The 20,842-nt window shown below is 52.0% G+C and overlaps 8 protein-coding genes across 8 annotated transcripts; 5 read left to right on the top strand and 3 right to left on the bottom strand.

Annotated features, from left to right (window-relative positions):
• Positions 1-133: 133 nt before the first annotated feature.
• On the bottom strand, positions 134-1,915 carry HER10_EVM0004506 (X-Pro dipeptidyl-peptidase C-terminal non-catalytic domain-containing protein; the record flags this gene model as incomplete). The annotated part of the gene is made up of 1 exon (XM_035474148.1): positions 134-1,915. One exon carries the CDS (start codon positions 1,913-1,915, stop codon positions 134-136), a length of 1,782 nt encoding a protein of 593 aa, XP_035329222.1.
• Positions 1,916-2,637: 722 nt separating this feature from the next.
• Positions 2,638-3,816, top strand: HER10_EVM0010324 (phytanoyl- dioxygenase; the record flags this gene model as incomplete). The annotated part of the gene is made up of 3 exons (XM_035479787.1): positions 2,638-2,900; positions 2,967-3,094; positions 3,131-3,816. 3 exons carry the CDS (start codon positions 2,638-2,640, stop codon positions 3,814-3,816), a joined length of 1,077 nt encoding a protein of 358 aa, XP_035329966.1.
• A 629-nt stretch (positions 3,817-4,445) lies between these two features.
• On the bottom strand, positions 4,446-6,291 carry HER10_EVM0001018 (major facilitator superfamily transporter; the record flags this gene model as incomplete). The annotated part of the gene is made up of 4 exons (XM_035470782.1): positions 4,446-4,871; positions 4,934-5,385; positions 5,457-6,056; positions 6,138-6,291. The coding sequence occupies 4 exons, from the start codon at positions 6,289-6,291 to the stop codon at positions 4,446-4,448; spliced, it is 1,632 nt and encodes a 543-aa protein (XP_035328830.1).
• A 758-nt stretch (positions 6,292-7,049) lies between these two features.
• Positions 7,050-9,823, top strand: HER10_EVM0012136 (fungal specific transcription factor domain-containing protein; the record flags this gene model as incomplete). The annotated part of the gene is made up of 4 exons (XM_035481537.1): positions 7,050-8,799; positions 8,873-8,947; positions 9,007-9,289; positions 9,350-9,823. Exons 1-4 carry the CDS (start codon positions 7,259-7,261, stop codon positions 9,821-9,823), a joined length of 2,373 nt encoding a protein of 790 aa, XP_035330179.1. The 5' UTR covers positions 7,050-7,258.
• Positions 9,824-11,151: 1,328 nt separating this feature from the next.
• On the top strand, positions 11,152-12,213 carry HER10_EVM0009198 (uncharacterized protein; the record flags this gene model as incomplete). Its single annotated transcript, XM_035478694.1, has 4 exons — positions 11,152-11,341; positions 11,401-11,582; positions 11,664-11,997; positions 12,056-12,213. 4 exons carry the CDS (start codon positions 11,152-11,154, stop codon positions 12,211-12,213), a joined length of 864 nt encoding a protein of 287 aa, XP_035329826.1.
• Positions 12,214-13,301: 1,088 nt separating this feature from the next.
• Positions 13,302-14,931, top strand: HER10_EVM0009741 (transmembrane amino acid transporter; the record flags this gene model as incomplete). Its single annotated transcript, XM_035479217.1, has 5 exons — positions 13,302-13,442; positions 13,496-13,757; positions 13,819-14,010; positions 14,067-14,458; positions 14,509-14,931. 5 exons carry the CDS (start codon positions 13,302-13,304, stop codon positions 14,929-14,931), a joined length of 1,410 nt encoding a protein of 469 aa, XP_035329896.1.
• A 1,882-nt stretch (positions 14,932-16,813) lies between these two features.
• On the top strand, positions 16,814-18,415 carry HER10_EVM0006685 (uncharacterized protein). The gene is made up of 2 exons (XM_035476264.1): positions 16,814-17,853; positions 17,921-18,415. Exons 1-2 carry the CDS (start codon positions 17,217-17,219, stop codon positions 18,412-18,414), a joined length of 1,131 nt encoding a protein of 376 aa, XP_035329509.1. The 5' UTR covers positions 16,814-17,216; the 3' UTR covers position 18,415.
• A 243-nt stretch (positions 18,416-18,658) lies between these two features.
• On the bottom strand, positions 18,659-19,660 carry HER10_EVM0000071 (uncharacterized protein; the record flags this gene model as incomplete). Its single annotated transcript, XM_035469866.1, has 1 exon — positions 18,659-19,660. One exon carries the CDS (start codon positions 19,658-19,660, stop codon positions 18,659-18,661), a length of 1,002 nt encoding a protein of 333 aa, XP_035328715.1.
• Positions 19,661-20,842: the final 1,182 nt, after the last annotated feature.

Genomic DNA, 20,842 nt, shown 5'->3' with positions numbered 1-20,842 from the left:
GGTCTGAATTCTCATGAGAGCCTGGTCACGAAGGCGAGTCACTGGGCAGAACGTACGACGTTCGGGCGTGTACCATATACTGGAAATGAAGGCCCATTGAGGTATACATCTCAGCGAACCCGTTTGATATTAACTACACAAAAGGAAGAACAATATGGCTTGCCTGGTCTCCTCCCAAGTGTAGGCTATGCCGACCCTTATTCAGAGTATGGTTCTTCCCGAAATTACTCACGGCAAAGCTTTGTCCGCTAACGACAACCCGCAGACTCTCGCCGGCCTCGTATTCAACCCCGAGCGCCCAAATCCCAATGTCCAGCCTGACAACCTCGCCAGGCGTGATCTTCTCCTCCTTCTCGTGCGGGTGGAACGGCCAGTGTGGGTGCATGCTCCTGTTCTCATCAATGGCTCGATGAGAAGCCCGGAGGATGCCCACGGGGCCCTTGTACAGCACGACTTCCGTCTCTTGCTCAGGCTTGAATTCCTGGAACGAGTTCACGGGTATGCCCTTCCATGGAATGTTGAGGTTCTTCATTTGCTTCCCATCTTTGTCGAGCTTCTGGATCATAACGTACACGTCCATGTCGTCGTGATCTGGGCAAGACATGTACAGCACTGCTTTGGGAAGGCCCATGATGTTGGTAGTTTCGGTAAAGGTATGAGTAAAGCTGACGTTCCCGCCAGACTCGGAATCGTAGCTGACCGTCGTCTTCGTCTCTGGCGCAGTAGTAGAGATGAGCGTCTCTCCCGTGCCGAGGAAGAACTCCTTGTACTGCGTTCGCGCAGGCGGAAAATCCTCCTCAACGATATTCTCAATCGCCTGGGGAGTTTTCTCGCCAAACCGCAGCAGAGACATTCTCACCTTGGGCGTCTTGTCCCATCCGTTATCGACGCCCTTGAGGTACCGGTCAAAGAACGCAAACAACTCATCCTTGGCCTGCGCGTTCCCCCAAAGGTCAAACCACTCCTGCCACGGATGCCATCTCAACCACTTCTCCTTCGACTGCACCTCCAACCAGGCCCGGATTGCACCCATACCATGCATTGTGTTCGTCCACGTGCCCGTGATATACGTTGGCACATTAATCCGCTTCATGTCCGGCCTCTTGTCGTTCCACCAGGCATTAGCAAGCGGATGCTGCGCGTACATCTCGCGGAAGCTTTCGATCCCGCCGCGGCCTTTCAGCATGTGCTTAATGATGAGCTCGTCAAACAAGTCGCCAGCGTACACGCCTCCCCGCGCAAACTGCTCGCGGTACAAGTCTCCGCACCCTTCCCACGGCGCAATGGCCTTCAAGCTCGGCGGTCGCAGCGCCGCGATGAACCACTGCGCGATGGCGAGGTGCGAGTTTCCTGCGAGTCCGACGCTGCCGCTACACCAGGACATCGCCGCCACGGCTTCGATGGCATCATACCCGTCTTCGGCTTCTTGGCCGCCCATGATGACCATTGGTGTGTTCTCGTCGCCGCTGTCAAAGGCACCGCGCGTGTCGATGTTGACGATGGCATAGCCGCGGGGAACCCAGTCCGCCGGGTCAGGCGCCTCGAACTTTTCCAGGCCGGAGAGCGTGCCAGCCGGGATGCCAAGGTTCCATGGCGTCATGTAGCCCAATGACGTGAGACCATTGAACTTCTTGCCAAAGGGGGACCAGCATATTAGCGCAGGCACTTTCTCTGTGGTGTTTGGCGGGCGCAGTACGTCTGCGTAGAGCGTCGTTCCGTCTCTGACTTTGATGGCAACGTCGTGCTCTAGTAGGATGGCGGAGGGCAATGGGCGCGCGTCTGGATGGGGATGTTTCCAGCCAGCGGGCAGGGTCTCTATGTGTGGATTGAGGCCGTCATAGCCATCACGACCGGCTGTTGGCGCATTCAACGGCTCGATGGGCACTTCGAGACCGGAGAACCTTGAAGACGGCATTGTGACAAGGGCCTTTTTCACTTGCTAACTTGTTCTTAGGTCGGAGAACGCTTTGCTATAGTTTGTCCAGTGAGACCGTTAACCTCCAGTTGCAAGTCACGGTCTACTTGTACAAAGGCCATCTTCAAAGACTTCATGACTTCGGCTTGTACAAATTCCAATTGAGTCTAACCCCTCCTCTCCCGGCCCTCCACGGTAATGAAAGGAAGAAGTTGCTGTCCCGGCTGCTTACGGGGGTGGGGTGGGATGGAGTGTCGTCCAAGTCGGGAAGAAAAGAGGCCCGCCAACTCCCGAACCGAGCGCCTTACACTGAACTAGACTACCAGCCGATGCCGAACCGAAGCATTCCCCTCGAATGTACTGTGCTAGTGTAGTGAATATCCCCCACCACTCTTCCGCCCCGTACCGATGGGATCAAGCTAGACTATTCCGAGAGGCTAGGAGTAGCTTTCGGCAGGATAGCGGAACGTACTGTAGAGTTGTCGCATCTGCCCGAGCTCAAGGTACTAGTTAGTCTATGAGCTTACGGCTCGGTGGGCAGGAAGTGTCTTGTTCGGTCGAACACTTGGGATCATCAAATGTGTATATTGCCTATAAACACAACGATTCATTCCGTTCCATAGGCACGAGTAATATCTAGAAACAATCAAGCTTTACTGGGGCATTGGATCTCACACCTACCTTATTCAACAGAAAGTTTTCCCTCATCTGACTCCTTCATCATGGTCATCGCAACCGACTCCGCAAAGCCTTTGGCGACCATCCCGGTCCCAGAGGGGAAGAAGATTATCAAAAATGCATCAGACACGGCTCCCTTGAAGCCTCAGCCGGCGGGCCCTAACAGACTCTTCTCTCAAGAAGGTGCAGTCTTTGGAGACTTCCGCGATGATCTGCTCCGCGACGGCTACGTCGTAGTCAAGGGCGCTATTCCCCGCGAAAGAGCAGACGCCTACGGCGAGGAGATGATGTCTTATCTCGAGAACTTGTAAGTGGCCTATTCCTTCACACCCCAGAATCGTTCAAACGAATCAGCACCCTAACAACTCAACAGCGCCGGCGGTCTCGGCTTCAACCGCAACGACCCCTCCACCGTCAAAGAATCCAACCTCCCCATCATCACCGAAAAGGGAATGTGCCTAGGCTACGGCGTCGCTCACGAGTCCTTCACCTGGGCCGTCCGCCAAGAACCAGGCCTCGTCGACGCCTTTGAAAAAGTTTACGACACCCCGGACCTCATCGTCTCCTTTGACGCCGTCAACATGGCCTTCCCCAACCGGCCCGACGTCAAACCCAACAACCCCTGGCCGCACCAGGACCAGGACCCGGAGAAGCCCGGCTTCCGCTGCCTCCAGGGCCTCGTGAACCTCCTCCCCAATGGAGACCGCGACGGCGGGCTGATTGTCTGCAAGGGCGCGCACCTGCTCTCCGAGGAGTTCCACGAGGCGTTCCGCGGCGAGGAGGATAAGATTTGGGCGTGGACGAAGGAGTGGTATGGGTTCACCGACAAGGGAATGCAGTGGCTCAAGGACCGCGGATGCGAGTGGATCAAGGTCAACGCGGAGCCTGGAGACCTGCTGTTGTGGGACAGCCGGACGCCGCATTACAATCTCAGCCCGGAGGGCACGTCGCCGCGGTTCTGCGTGTATACCTGTTACATGCCGGTCGCCGAGGCCACGCAGGAGGACTTGGTGAGGAAGAAGGGCGCGTTTGAGGAGTTGAAGAGCACGACGCACTGGCCTAATGCGATGCACGTTGGCGGCATTCCGGTGTTGAGGGATGGGGAGCCGTGTCCGTATAATACGGGCAAGCCGAGGAGTGTGCCGAAGCTTTCGGAGAGGGGGTTCAAGTTGACGGGTATTCCGTATATCCAGGGGGTTCCTATTGATGCTTTGGGAGAGTAAGAATGGGTTTGGTGAGGATTGCGCAGGTTTCCGTGGAGGATTTTGTTTTGGCTGAGCCATCAAATTGTTTATCTTTAGTGTTTTGAGGAAACTGTCATCGTTTAGTTTCAATGAAGTTTGGATACTCTTTTACCATGCTTCTAGAAGGATTACTTTTCTATGTGCTTTTACCACGGGTTGATGAGAAAACTCATAATGCGATCTTTCGTACATGCAAAAGCACTTTATTGGAACTCCCGCTCTTTTGTAGGCGAGAAATGTCTGTGGCCACATCGAGAACCGTACCCAGGAGATTCCTTGAAAACACCAAATTCCATCGAATGCTGGATAAAGTCATGACATACATACCTCTTGAGTTCTCGCCAAATCTGATTCTATTTGCAAGTTTCTTATACAAAAAGATAAATGGCACGGTTTCTATCAAGAACGACTTTGATTAGGATGTGATTTGAGGTACCATTCACTGAAGGTAAGTAGCCAAAGGATTATCAAATCCAGATCTCACATTCAATTCAAGTACGCCTGAGACACGGTACTTGGGACACAGATTACCTTCCTAATCAAACGAAAGATCATTCACTATACATCTCGGATAGCCCTAAACAAATTTACGAAGTACTCTCGTTTCGTCACTCAGAGGCAATCTCTGGCCAAATCTTCTTCGTAGCCCACATCCTGATGCGCGACCCGAAGAGATACACAGGAACAGTAATGACACCCAAAACACCAGCAATGATGGCGAAGATGTTCATGGCGCCCTGATATCCAATCAGATTGATCAACGGAACGGTGGAGTAGCTCAGACCAAACGAGATGAAGCCGCGTCCTGCACATAGGACCAAGAGAAGCGGCCCGGCCTTGCTTGGAAAGCTGTCAATGGCGTAGGTGATGCCGACGAGGTTCGCTCCCAGGAAGGCAAAGTACCCAAGGTTGTAAGGGGCCACGATGGTCATCCAGTGCCAGCGGTCAGGGTGTGCGCCCGCCTGTCCGAAGAAGACGCAGGAGATGATGGCTGATAGGATGGGGACACTCAGGATGATGAGTCTGTACTCAGGCTGCGAAGACAAGTCAGCATCGGCTCGACATACACACCGGAGAACTTGTAGAGGTTGCTTACCTGGAAGGTTCCGCTCTTCCAACTACTCATGGCCCGTACCAGCATATCAGATCCGTAGCCTAGAAGAGGTACCAGGACGACGCAGTCGAGGACTTGAACCAGCTGGACATATCCCAGCCAGTCGTATTTGAATGTGTACGGAGGTGCCATCAGAATGGTCGCAAAAGTTGAGGCTTGGTACACATAGATGCCCAAGAAGGCGCCGTTGAGTAATAACATCCAGACGATGTTTGGTAACAAGAGTGATTGCATCGTCTCCTTGTAGAAGATGACTGTCTGTTTCCACTCGGGCTTGAAGTGGAAGACTCTCAGATTATGGCGCCAGGTTCGGGGTCCAAAGACTTCGGGTTGCAGAACATGGTTTTGTCGTGTCAGGACTTGGATGATCATCTCGTTGTCGCCGTTTTTGTTGACATTGCCTTCGTCGTCTAACTTCAGATGGACAGCGCCCCCTATAGCGATGTCGTATTAGTCTAAGCACGCACCAGTTGACTGGGGCCACCAAGGCACGGGCGGAACTTACTGTCGGCATCAACTGGCCGATCGTACTTTGTTTCTACAGCAAAGAAGAAAGCCAGGACAAGGATAACGGCGTTGATGAATGTGATGATTAAGTACCACCACTTGAGTCCCACTGAAGGGACGATGTAAGCTGTCGCAACGAACATCGCCGCCGTCCCCGCAGTTTGAACACCAATGAACCAAGAAAGCTTGGCGCTCCTTTCGTGAAGGAAGTGGATCTCTTCAATTATGAAGGGAGCGAGTGCCTCACTTTGACCAGCGGCGATGCTGTAAAAGTTGCGACCGGCAATATGGCTACTCAAGGACGTGGAGAAGGCGCACCATAGACCTGACAAGACCAGCAGAACCAGTGACATGAGAAACACGGGTCGCCTTCCGATGGTCACGCAGAGCGGCATGGAGAAGAGGTTTCCTATCCCCATGAACAGCGTTGGGTATGTGAGAAGATCCGTGGCACGCGTGGCATCTTCGGGGGGATACTCCTTCAATACGGAGGGGAACACGGCGCCGAGACCGGATGTAACGAGGACGGCGATGGCGGAGTATGAGCCGACGACAAAGATAATGAGGTACTTGTGCCATGTTGGAAGGTTGAGAGGGTCTATCTCTCGCAGTCAGCATTAGACATGTCTACCTCCGCAGCACTGGCCCTTAGGCAAGATAGGAGGTTCGGTAGCCTTACCTTTGGGGTCAGGACTAGGAGTGGGAATCAAGACAACTGAACCGCCTTGGAGTAGCTGCACGGTTCCGTATGCTTGATCTTCCTGCGCAGTGACCTTTGTAGCCGATCCCTCGATGGTGTCGACATGAGGCTCATCATCTTTGGTGCCCGGCATGGTCGGCAAAGGAGGCAGAAATACTTCCAACAACTCAAAAGACGGTCCGCAATCTGGCGTGAGGCGAGAAGGAAAGTTGATGGGACGTTGAAAATTGTCGCAGCACAGACCTAAGCAGCAAACTCAAAGTCGTGATGCCGGCAAGGGCCCATTGACGAGGTTCCATGCTTCTGACTATATACGAACTGATGTCTGAGCGGTTGCTGTCGCTTCTAGATCTCTTTGTGTTGACTGTCTATAGTCCTACTAGCCATTTCAATTGACGGTATTGAGTCTCATCAAGTTACAGGAGTGTAGTATGCCTTGTGGTCCAATCAAAGCTAGACCATTATCAGAGAATAGCTTCATTGGGCTGTCGGCTCGGCTCAGGCCCATCAACTCCCGATAACCACGGTAGAAGCGTGCCTTAGACCAATGGCATTCCTACCGATCGCAGGGACTAAGCCTACATGTACGGCTCCCCATCTCCCCATGTTTGATTGCATTGTAAACCCCATGGGGAAGATCTAATAGTCTAACCGCTTCCAGAGCCTCATTGGCCGAGTAGACATGTCGTTGTGAAGAATCATGGCAAAGACCCCTGAGATAGGCTGGAATTCCCCATCTTCTACCTCCCCCACTATTCCGAGCTGATCATCGCGTCAACCGGAACGAGGGGCCGGTCGGCCTGCGCAGTGTCCACCACCTAAACCACCCAAAGAAACTCCCGAAACGCTTCCGCGAGTCATTCGATCTCCTCGTTCTTTCTGGGCCGTGCCGTCTCTTCACGTTTCGGAAACGCCAAAGTACTCCTCATAACGACGCGCTTCGGCATCTCAACCTCCCCAGCCGAACCCTCATCTCCAGCTCCCGAACAACCCAGTCAGTCAGCAGCCAGTAAGCGTACCAGTCTAGCCAGGTCAGTGGAGAATACTCAGGTATCGGCTATGTGAGGAATTTCCACACACCTCACAGGCAACGCGCGGCAATGTCATCATATACGAACCCCGTACCCACTCCCGCGGCGGCTGCCGAGCCCTCGTCCGTCGTCGTCGAGTCTTCCGAGGGCACCTCGGGGGCGGCGGGCTCGGTAGCCAAGAGGCGACGTATCAACTTCGCCTGCAACTACTGCCGCAACCGGAAGACGCGCTGCGATGAGCAAAAGCCATCGTGCCGGGCCTGCATCAACGCCGGCATCGAGTGCGTCACGACGGACCGGCGGAGGCCCGGCGTCGAGGTCCAGCGCCGGGAGACGAAGCGCCGACTGTCTCGGGCATCCAGCGCGTCCTTGACGCATTCGCTGACGGCCGTCGCGTCTCCACACTCACCTCGAGAAGAGGTTGAGAGCTCTGAGCTGCCGCCGCCGCCGCCGGCATTGCCGGACACCCGCACCAAGACTTCGCCGTCGATAGAGCTGCTCTACAGCCGTGACCGAACAGCTTCCGTAGTGGCTACCAAGCTCGTAACGGTTCCCAAGGATGCTGCCGTCACGATCATTCCGGAAGATGAGGAACCTCCCGCCTGCCAGGCCCCGCCCAAGTATCAAGGAAAGTTACCTGTAGTACGCCCCAGCCGCGGGAACAACTCGGTCGAGATCCTCGGCGACTGGTTGGACCTTGCTGCGCGTCGGCTAGGGATCCAACAAAGGCGCGGCATGCCAACGCGCATAGACAGGCCGCCGGCTTACCGCATTCTGTCGTCTGAACCCTGCCCGTTTCCTCCCAAAGAAATTGCCCGCGAGCTTGCTGCCCGCTACCTCGAAGGTATCAATCTGGTCTATCCACTCTTCACCCCAGACCGTCTCATGCGAGACATTGACACAGCCGTGGAACTCGGCCCAATTAACTTCGCTGAGGCACGGGGGCTAGCGGCCTTGGTCTCGGTCTACCTCGTCATGTCCATCGCGTTTGCTTCCGCGGCACTATCGGAACCAACACTGGATCCAGGGGACTATGTAATATACTGCAAAACTCTTATTGGCCACCTCGTCACCGTCAACGGCGTCGAGACTGTCAGATCCTTGGCGCTTCTTTCATTGTGTCTTCACTGCTATGATGAGTGCGCTGGGGCTTGGAACATTCTCACCACGGCGGTTTCTATTGCAACGTCGCTGGGCCTGCACAAACCTCGAACGTGCCGGGGCGGCAAAAACAACCGCCCTGACAAGAGGCCAGACTTTGCCAATGATGAAGAGCGCAAGGCATTTTGGCTTGGCATCTTCTCCTTTGAAAAGTTCTTGGCGTTCGAGTTGGGTCGCCTATCTTCAATAGAGGATGAGGAGTGCTATCCGCCTCATGTCGATATGCCCATGGGCAACGGCACTTCGTCGAAAGATAAGGCGTTTGCTGTGACCGTCGACCTTGCGAGGATACTCAGCGAAATCGGAAGAAAGGCTGTCATCGTAAGCCGGAAGGAAGACGGACTCCGAGACGGTGCGCTGCAGGCTATCATAGCTGAAAAGGTTGAGACCACAGGGGAGGCACAGCTGCTCTTGACCAGATGGGGTGAATCAGTGCCCGATGAGCTAAGGTACGTTTGACCGTCCCTCATGAAAACCCATACGTGGATAGGTGAAGGTAGAACTGACGATATTCGACTCCAGGCCGATATCAGACATCTTGATCGGCTCAAAACAGTGCCCCTTTGCATCGTTCATATCGATGCATTATAATAATGCGTAAGCAAGCTTCTCGTCTCATCGCATCAGATACATCTCACTCACACGACGCATCACAGGCTCGTGATCCTCTCACGAAACAGTCTTCTAATCAGCGAAGAGGCAATCACTTCTGGCGCCAACCTAATCGCTAAAGGCAAACCGTGGGACTACATCATGCGAAACGGGCAAGGTCTCGCCGCCAACGCCGCCCGGAAAGTTCTCAGGATAGTAGTCGAAGCGGTCGACTCCAAGTCAAATGCGATTCTACCGAATCTTCTTGCGCCACTTCACGCACTCACAACACTAGCCGTCCATGTCGTAACGCACCCGGACTCTCGCATCTCAACTATGGATCTACACGTAAGCAGCCTTTGAGCGACCCTCTCGACGACTCTCTTGATGTCACTAATATGCTCGTAGCTCATTCAAACGGCCTCAGACTCCATGAGAGAGATATACACGAGGCTTCGGGGTGATGGCTTGCTAGATATGCTGCTACAAAAGATCGACTCATTCCTTCACAAAGGGTTACCGACGCCGGGATCCTCGGGTAACCGAACAACTACTACCGTACCATCCATGACTCCAAGATCCATGCCGGATGCCAGCCCTTGGCAAAACGCTGGGGAGACACCAACGCCCAGATCGGTAGATGCTCAGTGGTCTGGCAGTGACGACAGCCGCCGCAGGGAATCAGGTGGCAATGTGCCTGGTTCAACAATGCCCTTTTATAACCAAGGAAATGGGTTTCCCGGCGGATCGGAGTTCGGATTCGACTCGTTTGGCGAGATGCCCATGGTTGGCGACGAATGGTCGCCTAGTCTGTCTGATGGGATCGGATGGGACTGGGCGTGCTTTTCTCATCTTCTCAACGACCAGTACCAGCCACAGTGAAGCTTATTCGGGGACCTTCACCTAAAATCCCGTATCAGCTTGCAACGACCGCACCGAACTGCCTTGGTCGCTGTCGAGATTATATGTCTCTGTCGCGTCAAGGATTCAAGGAGGTGCAAAATTTGATGTCGCAACAGTATCTCAACATATCTCTGCTTATTGTGATATGACAGTATAGATAGAGGTCTTCTCTGAATCCTTGCTGTGAGACACGAGTAAGGCAACTAGAGGGTAGATCCACCTTTGGTACGGGAGCCCGGAAGTGCTGGGGGCATTATTCTGCCAAGAACTTCGAAATAACCTCTGTTATCTCGGAACCTTTGAAGCCCAAGAACGCCGCGCGGAGCGGAGCAACGTAAATGATGGCGGATTCGATTGGTTTGAAGATGTTGTTGGAAATCATGACCTCGGGTGGAAACTACATGTAAGGGTCAGTGACAAGCTACAGGATGAGCTCATTATGACTACGACCCGGCTATAATGAGACCAATCAAGGTAGAGGCTTAGAGGTTGAATCCTATCAGTCCTCTTCGGAGCCGTGTGAACACCTCCAACGAATCAAGCCATCAGTGTTCTTGCGAACCATGAGTCGTCCATTGCTAATGGACCATGTTTTTTTAAAGTGCCTGGTCGGCCCGCAGTTTCAACTTTATGCTTGAATAGATGTTTCGTATTCTGGCCGCATTGAATGGCTACTTCCATCACCTTAAGCTAGATCATCATTGATCCTAATGTGTATTCAAAGGGCGTTTTCATATTGCAGTCCTAGACCAATACACTGGCGCTGGGTCTCACTGGCGCCAAGCAAAGAACGGAAGGAAGACGTGCTGAGCCACCGGTAACGTACGTAGGACTGGGTGCATAACACTTGGCAGATGACAACTCCTTAGATCACATTGGCTGCTACCATTCCAGCAGCCTACGGGTACGAGAACGATGGTTTGGTACCCCGTACAGCGATCTGGAACAATCATAGCTGGGGAGAGCCTCATCTTCGTTTTCGTTCTCGTTGTCGAGTGGGTCCATGTCTGTGGCTCAGCAGTACCGCGCTGGTTGTGCAGTTCCACCTCGTGAATCAGCTAGAGCACTTGGAACAGGGTGTTGCCAATCAGGTGAGAAGTGAGAAACCAGCCAGTAAATCATTCGCAATTTGAGATCATATGGAGAATTGATATTCGAGATAGATGAGAATGATATAAAGCCATCGCTGCTTCTCGCCAATATGAATAGACCTAGTTTTGAATCACCGATTAATTACAGTCCAAGTGTACTACAAGCAGTTCAGTCCCCTTCTAGCACTAAAAGCCATCTTTGAAACTGAGCAAGACATGCATTTCTCTTTCCCAACCATCATCGGGGCTGTCTCCGTCGTCCAGGCCTTCCCTCACTTCGCCTACCCAAACACGCGCTTTGCTCTGCCGCCCAGCAAGGGACTGAAGGGGTGGAGAAATGGAAACGAATCTTGGGGTACTTTGAAGCCGAATCACTTCACCTGGAGCCCACCGGGTCCTAATGATCGTGAGTCTCACAATATGTCCCAACGACTTTCAGGCCACAGCTGACTAGATGGGATATAGAACGAGCGCCGTGTCCGGTCATGAACACCCTTTCCAATCATGGCTTTGTTCCCCATGACGGCCGAAACATCACCAAGGATATCCTCATCAAGGCCCTTAACGATGCGCTGAATGTGCCCGAAGCGCCCGCCCTCAACATCTTCAACAATGCCCTCGTCGTCAATCCTACTCCTAATTCAACTGTGAGTCGTGACTGCTTCGCTTATCGCCAAAACTTCATGTTCCTAGCCAAAGGTGCTTTAGGCTAATCTTGCTATGGATAGTTCTTCGACTTGCAAATGCTACATGCCCACAACGTCATCGAGCACGATGGTAGTCTTTCTCGCAAAGATGCCATCTTCGACCCCACCAACGCTTTCGACGTAGGAACTTTCGACAACTTTGTGAGCTACTTTGGAGACGAGGAGGCAATTAATATCACGATGATCGCGAACGCCCGAGCTCGGCACGCTTTTGATATGAGTCTTATCAATCCGACTTTTTCGATCACCGATGTCCAGATCCCAGTCATTGTTGGCGAGAACGCATTCTTGCTGGCAATCTTTGGCGACCCGGATGTTGCTGTTGCTAACAGGACGTTTCTGGAGTACTTCTTCCGTATGTTTGATTAAGGTGAACTCTCTTCATCAAGGCGAGAAAGGCTGACAACATCCAGGCAATGAGAGGTTTCCCGTCGAGCTTGGCTGGTCTCCCAACGAAACACCTATCGACGCGCAACTCGGTCCCATCGTGCAAGATATCATCGCCCAAAGCCCTGCGGACGTGCCCCTGACGTTTACGCCACAGAACGCAAGCCTGGCAAAGACCAAGTAGAGTATCCAAGTCGAAAGGCCTGGGCCAAAAAGAAATGTATATTAGTTTGACGGTTGTTTGAAACCTACCACGGCTCTGGAGTGGTATGAAGAGTTTCGGATGGCCAATGGAAGCTTTGAAGTGTGTGATCTTGCTTGTGCATCCCGTCGGGTACAAGTGGATCATGGAGAAGAAGCCTCTTTGCTGGTTCCGCTTTTCTCGATTAGGTAGAAGCAGATTTCTCTTGGGAAGAACATCAGCCGTTGACGCTGATGATAAGTATCAGGTTCCATTGCGTGCGTATGGTAGTATTACTGAGATCCACGGGCCACCTCCATATTATACACGCTGGGATCTCACCTACGCTTTCGGGCTAGTCGTTACTTTCCTGTGCCACATTCATAGGGTCTCGAAGAGTCTCGAAAGCAGCCAGCAACCAAAATTGAATGCCGTCGATATCAATAGTTCCCACAACCGGGGGTTCTCTTATTAACAGAAAGACATCTTCATCAGTTGTCTAATCCAAAGAGGAAGGCCATAACGAGAATGGAGCCTGATTGGTGATCGATTCCATTCAGGTCTCCACTTCCCCAGACAACCCTTTGCGGGATCTAGGGCGGAACAAATGATGAATGTTATCCGCGATGGACCCAATTCTCCGCAGGGAAGAAGCTATCCTGGAGCTTTGAATTCGGATTCGCGGAGTTGCTGAATCCCCTCAACTCCTACTTGAGCGTCCGGCAGAGAAGTTGCGGCGTAAATCTTCAAAGATAGCCTTCGACTGCCCAGTCAGTGCCCATATAATCTCGCCAAGGCTCGGACTTACACACTCCGATACCGGCGCACTTACGAGAAGGGATTTTCACTTGACTCCATCGAAATTTAATAAAGGAATGTGTCAATCGAAAGAAGCGACCCCGCGAGGTGGGGAGAATTTTCATCTCTCCGGAAAAATGCTCGGCAGCTTGCAGGATGATCTGGGGAAAATTCATCAAGTATAATAATATGCTCAATCTGCCGTTCCCTTCCTAGTATCGCCCAATTGTTGACCCCGTTCCCGCCGATTCGACCCATCTTTTGAGAGTGAGTGCTTGCGTACAGGCACCGCCATGTCGGACACAAGAGAGATCAAGGATAGCTCGCTGGGTGAGGCGCCGTCAAACACGGGCAAGGTTGTCGCCGCGGACAACGCGATTGCCCACGATGCCGTCTTTGGTGAGATTACGGAAGATGGCCCCAACTACCGCAGTGTTTGTGACTCTCTTCTGGTGAATTTAGAGTCGTAAGAACTGACCGTCATTAGGTCGGGTGGCTGGGTACTTCCGTCTTGATGATGAAAACTCAGATGGGTCTCGGCGTTCTATCCATCCCCTCTATCCTCGACACCATGGGGATAATTCCCGGTGTTATTCTTGTCTGCGTAATTAGCGGCATCACTACTTGGTCCGACTTCATTGTCGGTACTTTCAAGCTCCGCCATCCCGAAGTCTACGGCGTTGATGATGCGGGAGAGTTGATGTTTGGCTGGATTGGCCGTGAAATTTTCGGTGCCGGCTTCTGCCTCTGTGAGTGCTCTGTAACGGGTGATCGGTATCAATATCAAGTCACTAATCTTTGCCCCCATAGTCTTTACCTTCACCTCAGGCTCCGCTATGCTGAGTATCTCTATCGCTTTGAATGCTCTTTCTATGCACGCGACCTGTACCGCCATCTTTGTTGCAGTTGCAGCGATTATTGGATTCGGCTTTTCTAGTATACGAACACTGGGACGAATCAGTTGGCTGGCATGGATTGGTGTTACGAGTATCATTGTGGCCGGTAAGTCTAGGCTCTAAGTCCCTACTTAAACCTGCAGCATCTGATAGCTTCGCTAGTTCTCACCGTGACCATTGCTGTTGGCCTACAGGATAGGCCTGCCGCAGCACCAAAAGATGTCCCTTGGAAGTCGGATTTCAAGCTCGTAGGCTCGCCCACTTTCACAGAGGCCATCGCTGCCATCTCTGCACTTGTTTTCTCGTACGCAGGCACGCCAGCGTTCTTTTCCATTGTGGCTGAGATGCGCGAGCCCAAGCATTATACCCGGGCTCTCATTCTCTGCCAATCTGTTGTTACGCTCGTCTACGTGGCTGTAGGTGCCGTTGTCTACTACTACTGTGGATCATACGTTTCTTCGCCTGCTCTCGGCTCTGCTGGGCCCAGCGTCAAAAAGGTCGCCTATGGACTCGGCCTTCCTGGTCTTATTGTCTCAGCTGCAGTCTTGCTTCATGTGAGTGTCTTGAGTTCACAGAAATTGAATATCTGCTAATCAGATCGTAGTTACCGAGCAAGCACGTATTCGTTCGAATTCTGAGAGGATCAAGGCACCTGACAGCTAACACCTTTACCCACTGGGCAACCTGGATCGGCTGCACCTTTACTGTGGCTTTGGTGGCCTATTTGGTAGCTAGCGGTATTCCCGTATTTAACAGTCTCATCTCTCTCATCGGTGCGCTTCTCGGCACACTGATCTGCTTCCAGCCGATGGGCTGCATGTGGTTCTACGACAACTGGACGAAAGGAAAACAGAACCCTACCATAAGATGGTACGCTATGTGTGTTTGGGCCGCTTTTGTTGTGGTTTCGGGAACGTTTTTGATGGTCGCGGGGACTTACAGTTCCATCATGGGAATCATCGATGACTACAACGGCCCAAACCGCTCCTCTGCCTGGTCTTGCGCAGACAACTCGAACTCTGTATAATGTTATTGGGCAGGGATCAGAGTAAAACTTAGCGGCAAGCTAGACCACCCAAAGAAACAGGTGGCATTCAATGCTACATACATGTACAGTCAGTGAATCAGTTCCGCGGCATTGAAGTGAGCTACGTATTCTGCATAATTCCTTTATCTCGACTTCGGAAGTTATTAGAAGAGAGGTAGAGCCCTCGCGACCCACCAGCCGGCTTGGAATACCCCGGCCAGACGATGGAGCCTTCCGATCTCCGATCTCTGTTTACCACCCATTTCTCCACTTCTCGGGAAGACTTTCTAGTTTGGATTTCCACATTAGGGCAATAGTCACAGGGACCAATGTACTTACTTGCTAAAGTAGCTCCTGCTCTTGCATGCTTAGGCGGGGTAGACCACAGTAAAGACCAACAGTCTACTTATGTATTTCCTAAAGTAGGCAGGGCAAGGTGGATGCAAGGTAGAGTTACAAAGTATCAAGTTCTTAGATAATTACAGAGATAAGGCGCCTAAGGAAATAATCATGCGCTCAATTACAACAGCAGTCTGCTGCGTTCAGGACCAAGCTGGTTGATATAGTCTGGTGACCTGAGGCGAAAGCAGGCCTCGTGCTTGCTTAGCGTTTAATTTACCAGAGCACCGGCGTTGCAGGGCAGAAGAGATTCCGAAACCGTGGTATCTGAGGTTTTTCAAACTTAGTACCAGGCAAAGATAATGTCGTCGCATCGCGGAACGCGGGACCTGTCGGCCCCCGGGGTGATAGCATGAGTGCGGTGCAGTTCCCGCGCGGTTGTACTTTGTCCCGCCCTGGAATCGGGTAATCACACTTCCGGATTGCCAGTTTTTTGAAAGCGAGAAGGTACTTATTCAAACCGTCTCGAAATAATACTTTCCATATGAGTGTGAGTTGTGGAGGAATATATACATGCTTCAGTAAGGCTAGAGGCATAAGAAAGCAGAAACGTGGGGACCTCATTATGATTCGCTCACAAACCAGTCAGAGAGACAGGATGGCATTTAGCCCGCAGGGAGAGTGGGATGCCGGAATGTCTCGGCACACAAAGCCAGCTGACAGGACACGAGATCTGATGTGCAGGCCTAGAATCCTGGACACTTACTACATGTAGGTTTGGTGGCCCCCGAGCTCTCTATCGAGCCAAAGATCCAATGACTGCGACTTGAGCCGACCACCAAGATATAGAGCCGAGTACATCCTTATCTACTGACAGATATATCTAGTAAACTATCCTCCTTATATGGTATTCAATGGTGGTCTTCACAAAGCAAGAGGAGTTAAGAGATCCAAGTTTTGTCGGAAATGTTGCCATTGTTAATTGATTTGGAGTCAAGTGTGTTTGGAAGTGACAAGATTCACTGTCCGTACTTATGCAGTAGAACTCTGATGCTGGTCATGTAGTCGAGACTGCGGCGTAGTTCTCCCAACTCTATTGATCACCTGTATCCAAGAAACTACTTAACGTATGCCAAGTGAGCCTTCGGAAGCTTAGCTGCAACGCATGTACGCAGCAATCATCACTCAACTCATTAAGCCATTATTTTAGTATCTATGCGAGCTGGGAAGGGGAAAAGTCACTATCGACTTAGAATGTCTTATCTCTCTGCCCGACAGAGACCTCGCTGACTGCAAGACTGTCGGCACATCACTCGGATTGTGGGGTCATCAAAGCGTCCCGCGCCGCGCCGCACAGGGGTGGGATGCCGTGACGGGACTGGGCACCCCGAGACGCGAAGCATTGGGCGTTATCGTGGTGGGTTTGCCCTGCCCGCGCGGGGGCCTCGGGGGCCGGGATGGTGCCGATCGCCCGTATAACATTCGCTCCAAGGACGGTCTTGAAGCCATCAGTTTCCGAGCCTAGCCCTTCTGTGAGAGTTCTGTCAACCGAATGGTCTCTGCTTCCTCTGGCAGAACATGTCTCTATTCAGTTAGGTTACGAACACCGACCCCTGGCTCATCCCAGCCCTCAGGACCCTCACTCGACCGCCCCTTATTCCCGCCCTCTGCCCAACAGTCATCAACCGACTTCAAAACACTCCCTTTTCCCCCGTTGTACGACCTCTGTGACGTGCACGGGCCACAATCTGACCACCTTTGGAACGCCTCTGTATGGACAAGTCAGACTGGGGCAACCTGGTGATCCCCGAAACTTACGATCAGATTTGGGTTGGTTTGTACCAGTAAGAGCTACTCGCAAAGTTCATCTGACAAACATACAACAACTCCAAGCCAGAAAGTACACGGCAAAAGTCGATGAGCGCTCTCCAGAGTTCCTCCGTGTCATGACGACAATGGACCAAGATCCCGACCACGAGCCGGCGATCCGGAGTCTTGGCGGCCTGGATGTCATCGATTCCAATGGGGACCTCTACCTCTTTGTAGGAGAAGACGTTGAAGAAAAGCCCAAAAACTACTTTGTGTGCTCCAAAGCGCTCGCGAGAGCCTCAACGGTCTTTCGAAAGATGCTCTACGGCGGTTTCGCTGAATCGCGACCACATCATATGGATGGCGTCTCGCGAGATTGGACTGTGGAACTCCCCGATGACCGGCAAGAGGCTTTGGAAATGCTACTCGATATTTCGCATGGGCGGTTTGAAAAGGTTCCCGAACAACTGGAGCTCACACGTCTCTACCAGTTCCTTGTGGTCACTGAAAAATATGACGCGACCAGCATCACGCGGCCATGGGCCCGGGGATGGATGGAGGCTGTCAAGACGAGCATGCAGAACCCGCTACTTCTGGGTGTTGCCTATGAACTTGGGGACGCCCAAATGTTCAATAACATGGCGATGAAGATTGCTACCGAGTGTTTAGTTGACGACGATGGAGACTTGGTGTTCGGTTATAGCGGATCGAACCGTGAAACTTACTCATACAAGCTTTGCCACATAGAATATCTTTTCCCGTCTGGCTTTGTTGGTACGTATTCCAATAAGTTCCTGACATTCAGAGACTCTGCAATGAAACCAATTGACTCATGGTCTAGATGATGCTACGACAATACGCAAGACTCTCCTCACCACCATGCTGGAACCCTACGCCAGCCTCTACATGACGCTCAAACACGGAGACCGATGCATGTCATCGCCGCAAGATCCCACGGGCGGCAAACGGTGTGACAGCATCCTATTAGGGTCACTCATCCGGTCCTTCGCGGCGCAGACAATCGATCTCACGGCCCCGGATCCCGTCGCGGCGTACCGCGGGAGCGCCTCGGCGCTTCAGTCGGTTCTGCTCAAGCTCGAGTTGTTCACTGTCCACTCTGGCTTCTCGCATCCATCGTCCACATCATTCAGCTTTGGTCAGACGACGCATCCGCGGTTCGGCTTCACTTTGAGCGCTTGCGAGCATGTCTTGCAGTCCGGGCTGCGGGAGGGTGTGGAAAGGTCGCTGATGCTCAGGGGGGATATGAGCTTTGTTCAGCCAAAGCACAAGGAATATTTGCAAAAGCAGGCGCAAAAGACGGGTTTTTCTAAGTAGCATTAATAATATTTGTGGTCAGCCCACCTTTAAGCATAAGTCTGTTGTGGGAGTCTCGTGGCGGCCGCCGAGACCGCCCCTCGCCTGCCCAGTAAACCAAATCCTCTTCGGCATGCGTGATGACTTTTGTCCCTTTCCTCTTGACATACTACCATATCCCCATAATCAACACTGCACGCTATGCTCTCCGGAAACTTCGTGGATTCGCGGGCTCGAGTCGTCCCTCTTCTGGCTTCTGCCCCTATCACGCCTCCGTTTCACCGATGAATCGGAATGTAAGGCCTCTGACCTCTTCATTCCTCTCCCCTCCCAGTTCAATCACGCACCGGACCACCTCGTAGTTGTCAGTCTCGTATAACTGCAGTGCATCCTCCTGATCTTTGTTCGTAACAAGAAAAGCGTGTCCATCTACACAGCTCTTCTCGTAGTCTGACGCATTCACTAAAGCTTTGTACTTTCCGCCCCAGGTTGCAAGACGGCCACCGCGAACCTTTGCAGCTCGATAAACTGGCTCAATGCCGAGAAGATTGTTTAGAACAGTAGGGTCCGCAAGGGTACCGTAGAAGAAGTACCAGACTGGGTACTGGTCCTGGGTCGGGAGTAGTCGTTGGTCTGACTCGATCTGGGACTCAGAATTTAGGCGGTGATGGGGCAAGGTGGCCTCAGATCCAAGGGTTGGATGAATCGATGTCGTGGAGAGGTTCTTGTCCGCCTTTGCGTAGCGGATGAGTGTGGGTTGAAAGGTTGACTCGATGTCGGAAAGGTGACTGAGGAGGATCTTCTTGGTTGCTTCGTCAACCTTGCAAAAGGAGGCCGCAGCGCCGTCGTCGTCTGTGCCGCTGAAACTCGAGGGCAGCATGGAAGAAGCACCGCAGATCATTTGAACATCCTCAGGGCTAGAGAAAGGACCCGCTAGCTTAAGGAGGTAGATGCTGGACTTCTTCTTCTTCCTCATGGTCTGAGTACTTTGCTCGACGTGCGATGTCTGAGTTTGCGGAAGGCCGCAAGAATACTCGTAAGACTCCTTGTCGTAGCCCTGAGATTCCTTCTCTGCGCGAACCATGTCCCAGTGGAGTTCAGAGACTTGGACTCGTGCAAAGTTGGATCGATGATCCTGGATCTTCTGTGCGGCATCAGTGTATGTATAGCCGAAGAGGGACTGCCACCTCTTGATGTCATCGTATTCTGGTTCAGTGTTATCCAGTTGGGTCACAGCCATGGACTCAAGCTCGTGAAGAAGGTCCATGTTGTCTGCTCGCGTAGTGCCGTTTCTCAAGACGGGGTGACTCTGCTGATAAAGGAGTGTAGTGAGATCTCAGATCAGCGGGACTGTAAGATGCTTGGTGAAGATGTGCAGCTCCACCTGCGTAAAAATAGGCGAAGATGGCTACTTTATGCAAAGAGAATTCTATCGAGGGCTTCGGAGATACCTCTGTCATGTGGATAGACAAAAAGGTTGATAATGGGCTGCGTATAACTAACATGGCTTACCTTACACCATGTACCATGATGGGCAAACCAACATCAATTGAACCAGTGCTCTCGCAGCTCTAACCTCTGCCAAGTTTTTACATGTCATTACTAATTTTCTTCTTTGAGAGAAATGACAAAGTCGGTTTGGATATCATACTTATACATACCACTCAAAGTAAATATCGTAACTATTGGGACACCGCTAATGTCAACGTTTCTGATGAGACTGTTCTCTTCTGGCATAGGCTTCCGACTGCGATTTCATGATTATTCTTTTTATTCAGCGGCGTGATTGCATAACGGATGACATAGAACGATCCTCCATCGATGGCGTCGGCCATCTTCCCGTCAATCAAGCTCATCATTGCCATGATAGTTTCCAGCAAATGGTTAAGCGCCGCATTGTTTTGCCGGCCACCATTTCCTATCTTGAACTTCACAACTCAATCCCCCTCTCGTTACTCAGTGCACTATGCCTGTGGGATGGAATAAGGGCACTTTGGCATGGAGCTCAAGAAGCTTGACACACAGTGCTATGTGCTTCGACATGAAATCGGTGCCATGTTTGGTTATCCGGAGGTATCGAGCATTGTTGATCGTTTCAAGAAATTAGGGGAGAAGACACAGGACAGCATGAATAAACGCACTCCTATTCCGCTTTCCTGAAGTAAATCAACGGCAGATTGCAACCATTCCCAATCGATCCAGCACCTTTTCCCTGAAAATTAGCAAGCAGAGCCGCTAAGCCCCCGGTTTCTCTCAATACGAGCCGCCAGTCATAACACTTCTAGGAAAGAAGAAGTAATAGAAGGATTATCACTGGGAGTTGAAAACAAATCCTCCTGGATCCCTCGTTTTGATTGACGTTAAATGCCTCTCATTACAAGCCCGCAGGTAACGCGCTATTGCTCTGAATGGCAAAATTTGGTATGACAAAAGCAAATACTAGTTAGAA

Source organism: Colletotrichum scovillei, assembly GCF_011075155.1.
Source record: "Colletotrichum scovillei strain TJNH1 chromosome Unknown Contig00009, whole genome shotgun sequence".
In the NCBI taxonomy this organism is placed as follows: domain Eukaryota; kingdom Fungi; phylum Ascomycota; class Sordariomycetes; order Glomerellales; family Glomerellaceae; genus Colletotrichum; species Colletotrichum scovillei.
Note: the sequence above shows the minus strand (reverse complement) of the source record. Positions and strands in the feature narration are given on the sequence as shown.

Coding starts and splice junctions, on each gene's coding strand:
- HER10_EVM0006685 (XM_035476264.1), top strand. CDS start 17,217: ATGACGACAATGGACCAAGATCCCGACCACGAGCCGGCGATCCGGAGT. Junction 17,854..17,920: donor TTTCCCGTCTGGCTTTGTTG/GTACGTATTCCA, acceptor CTCATGGTCTAG/ATGATGCTACGACAATACGC.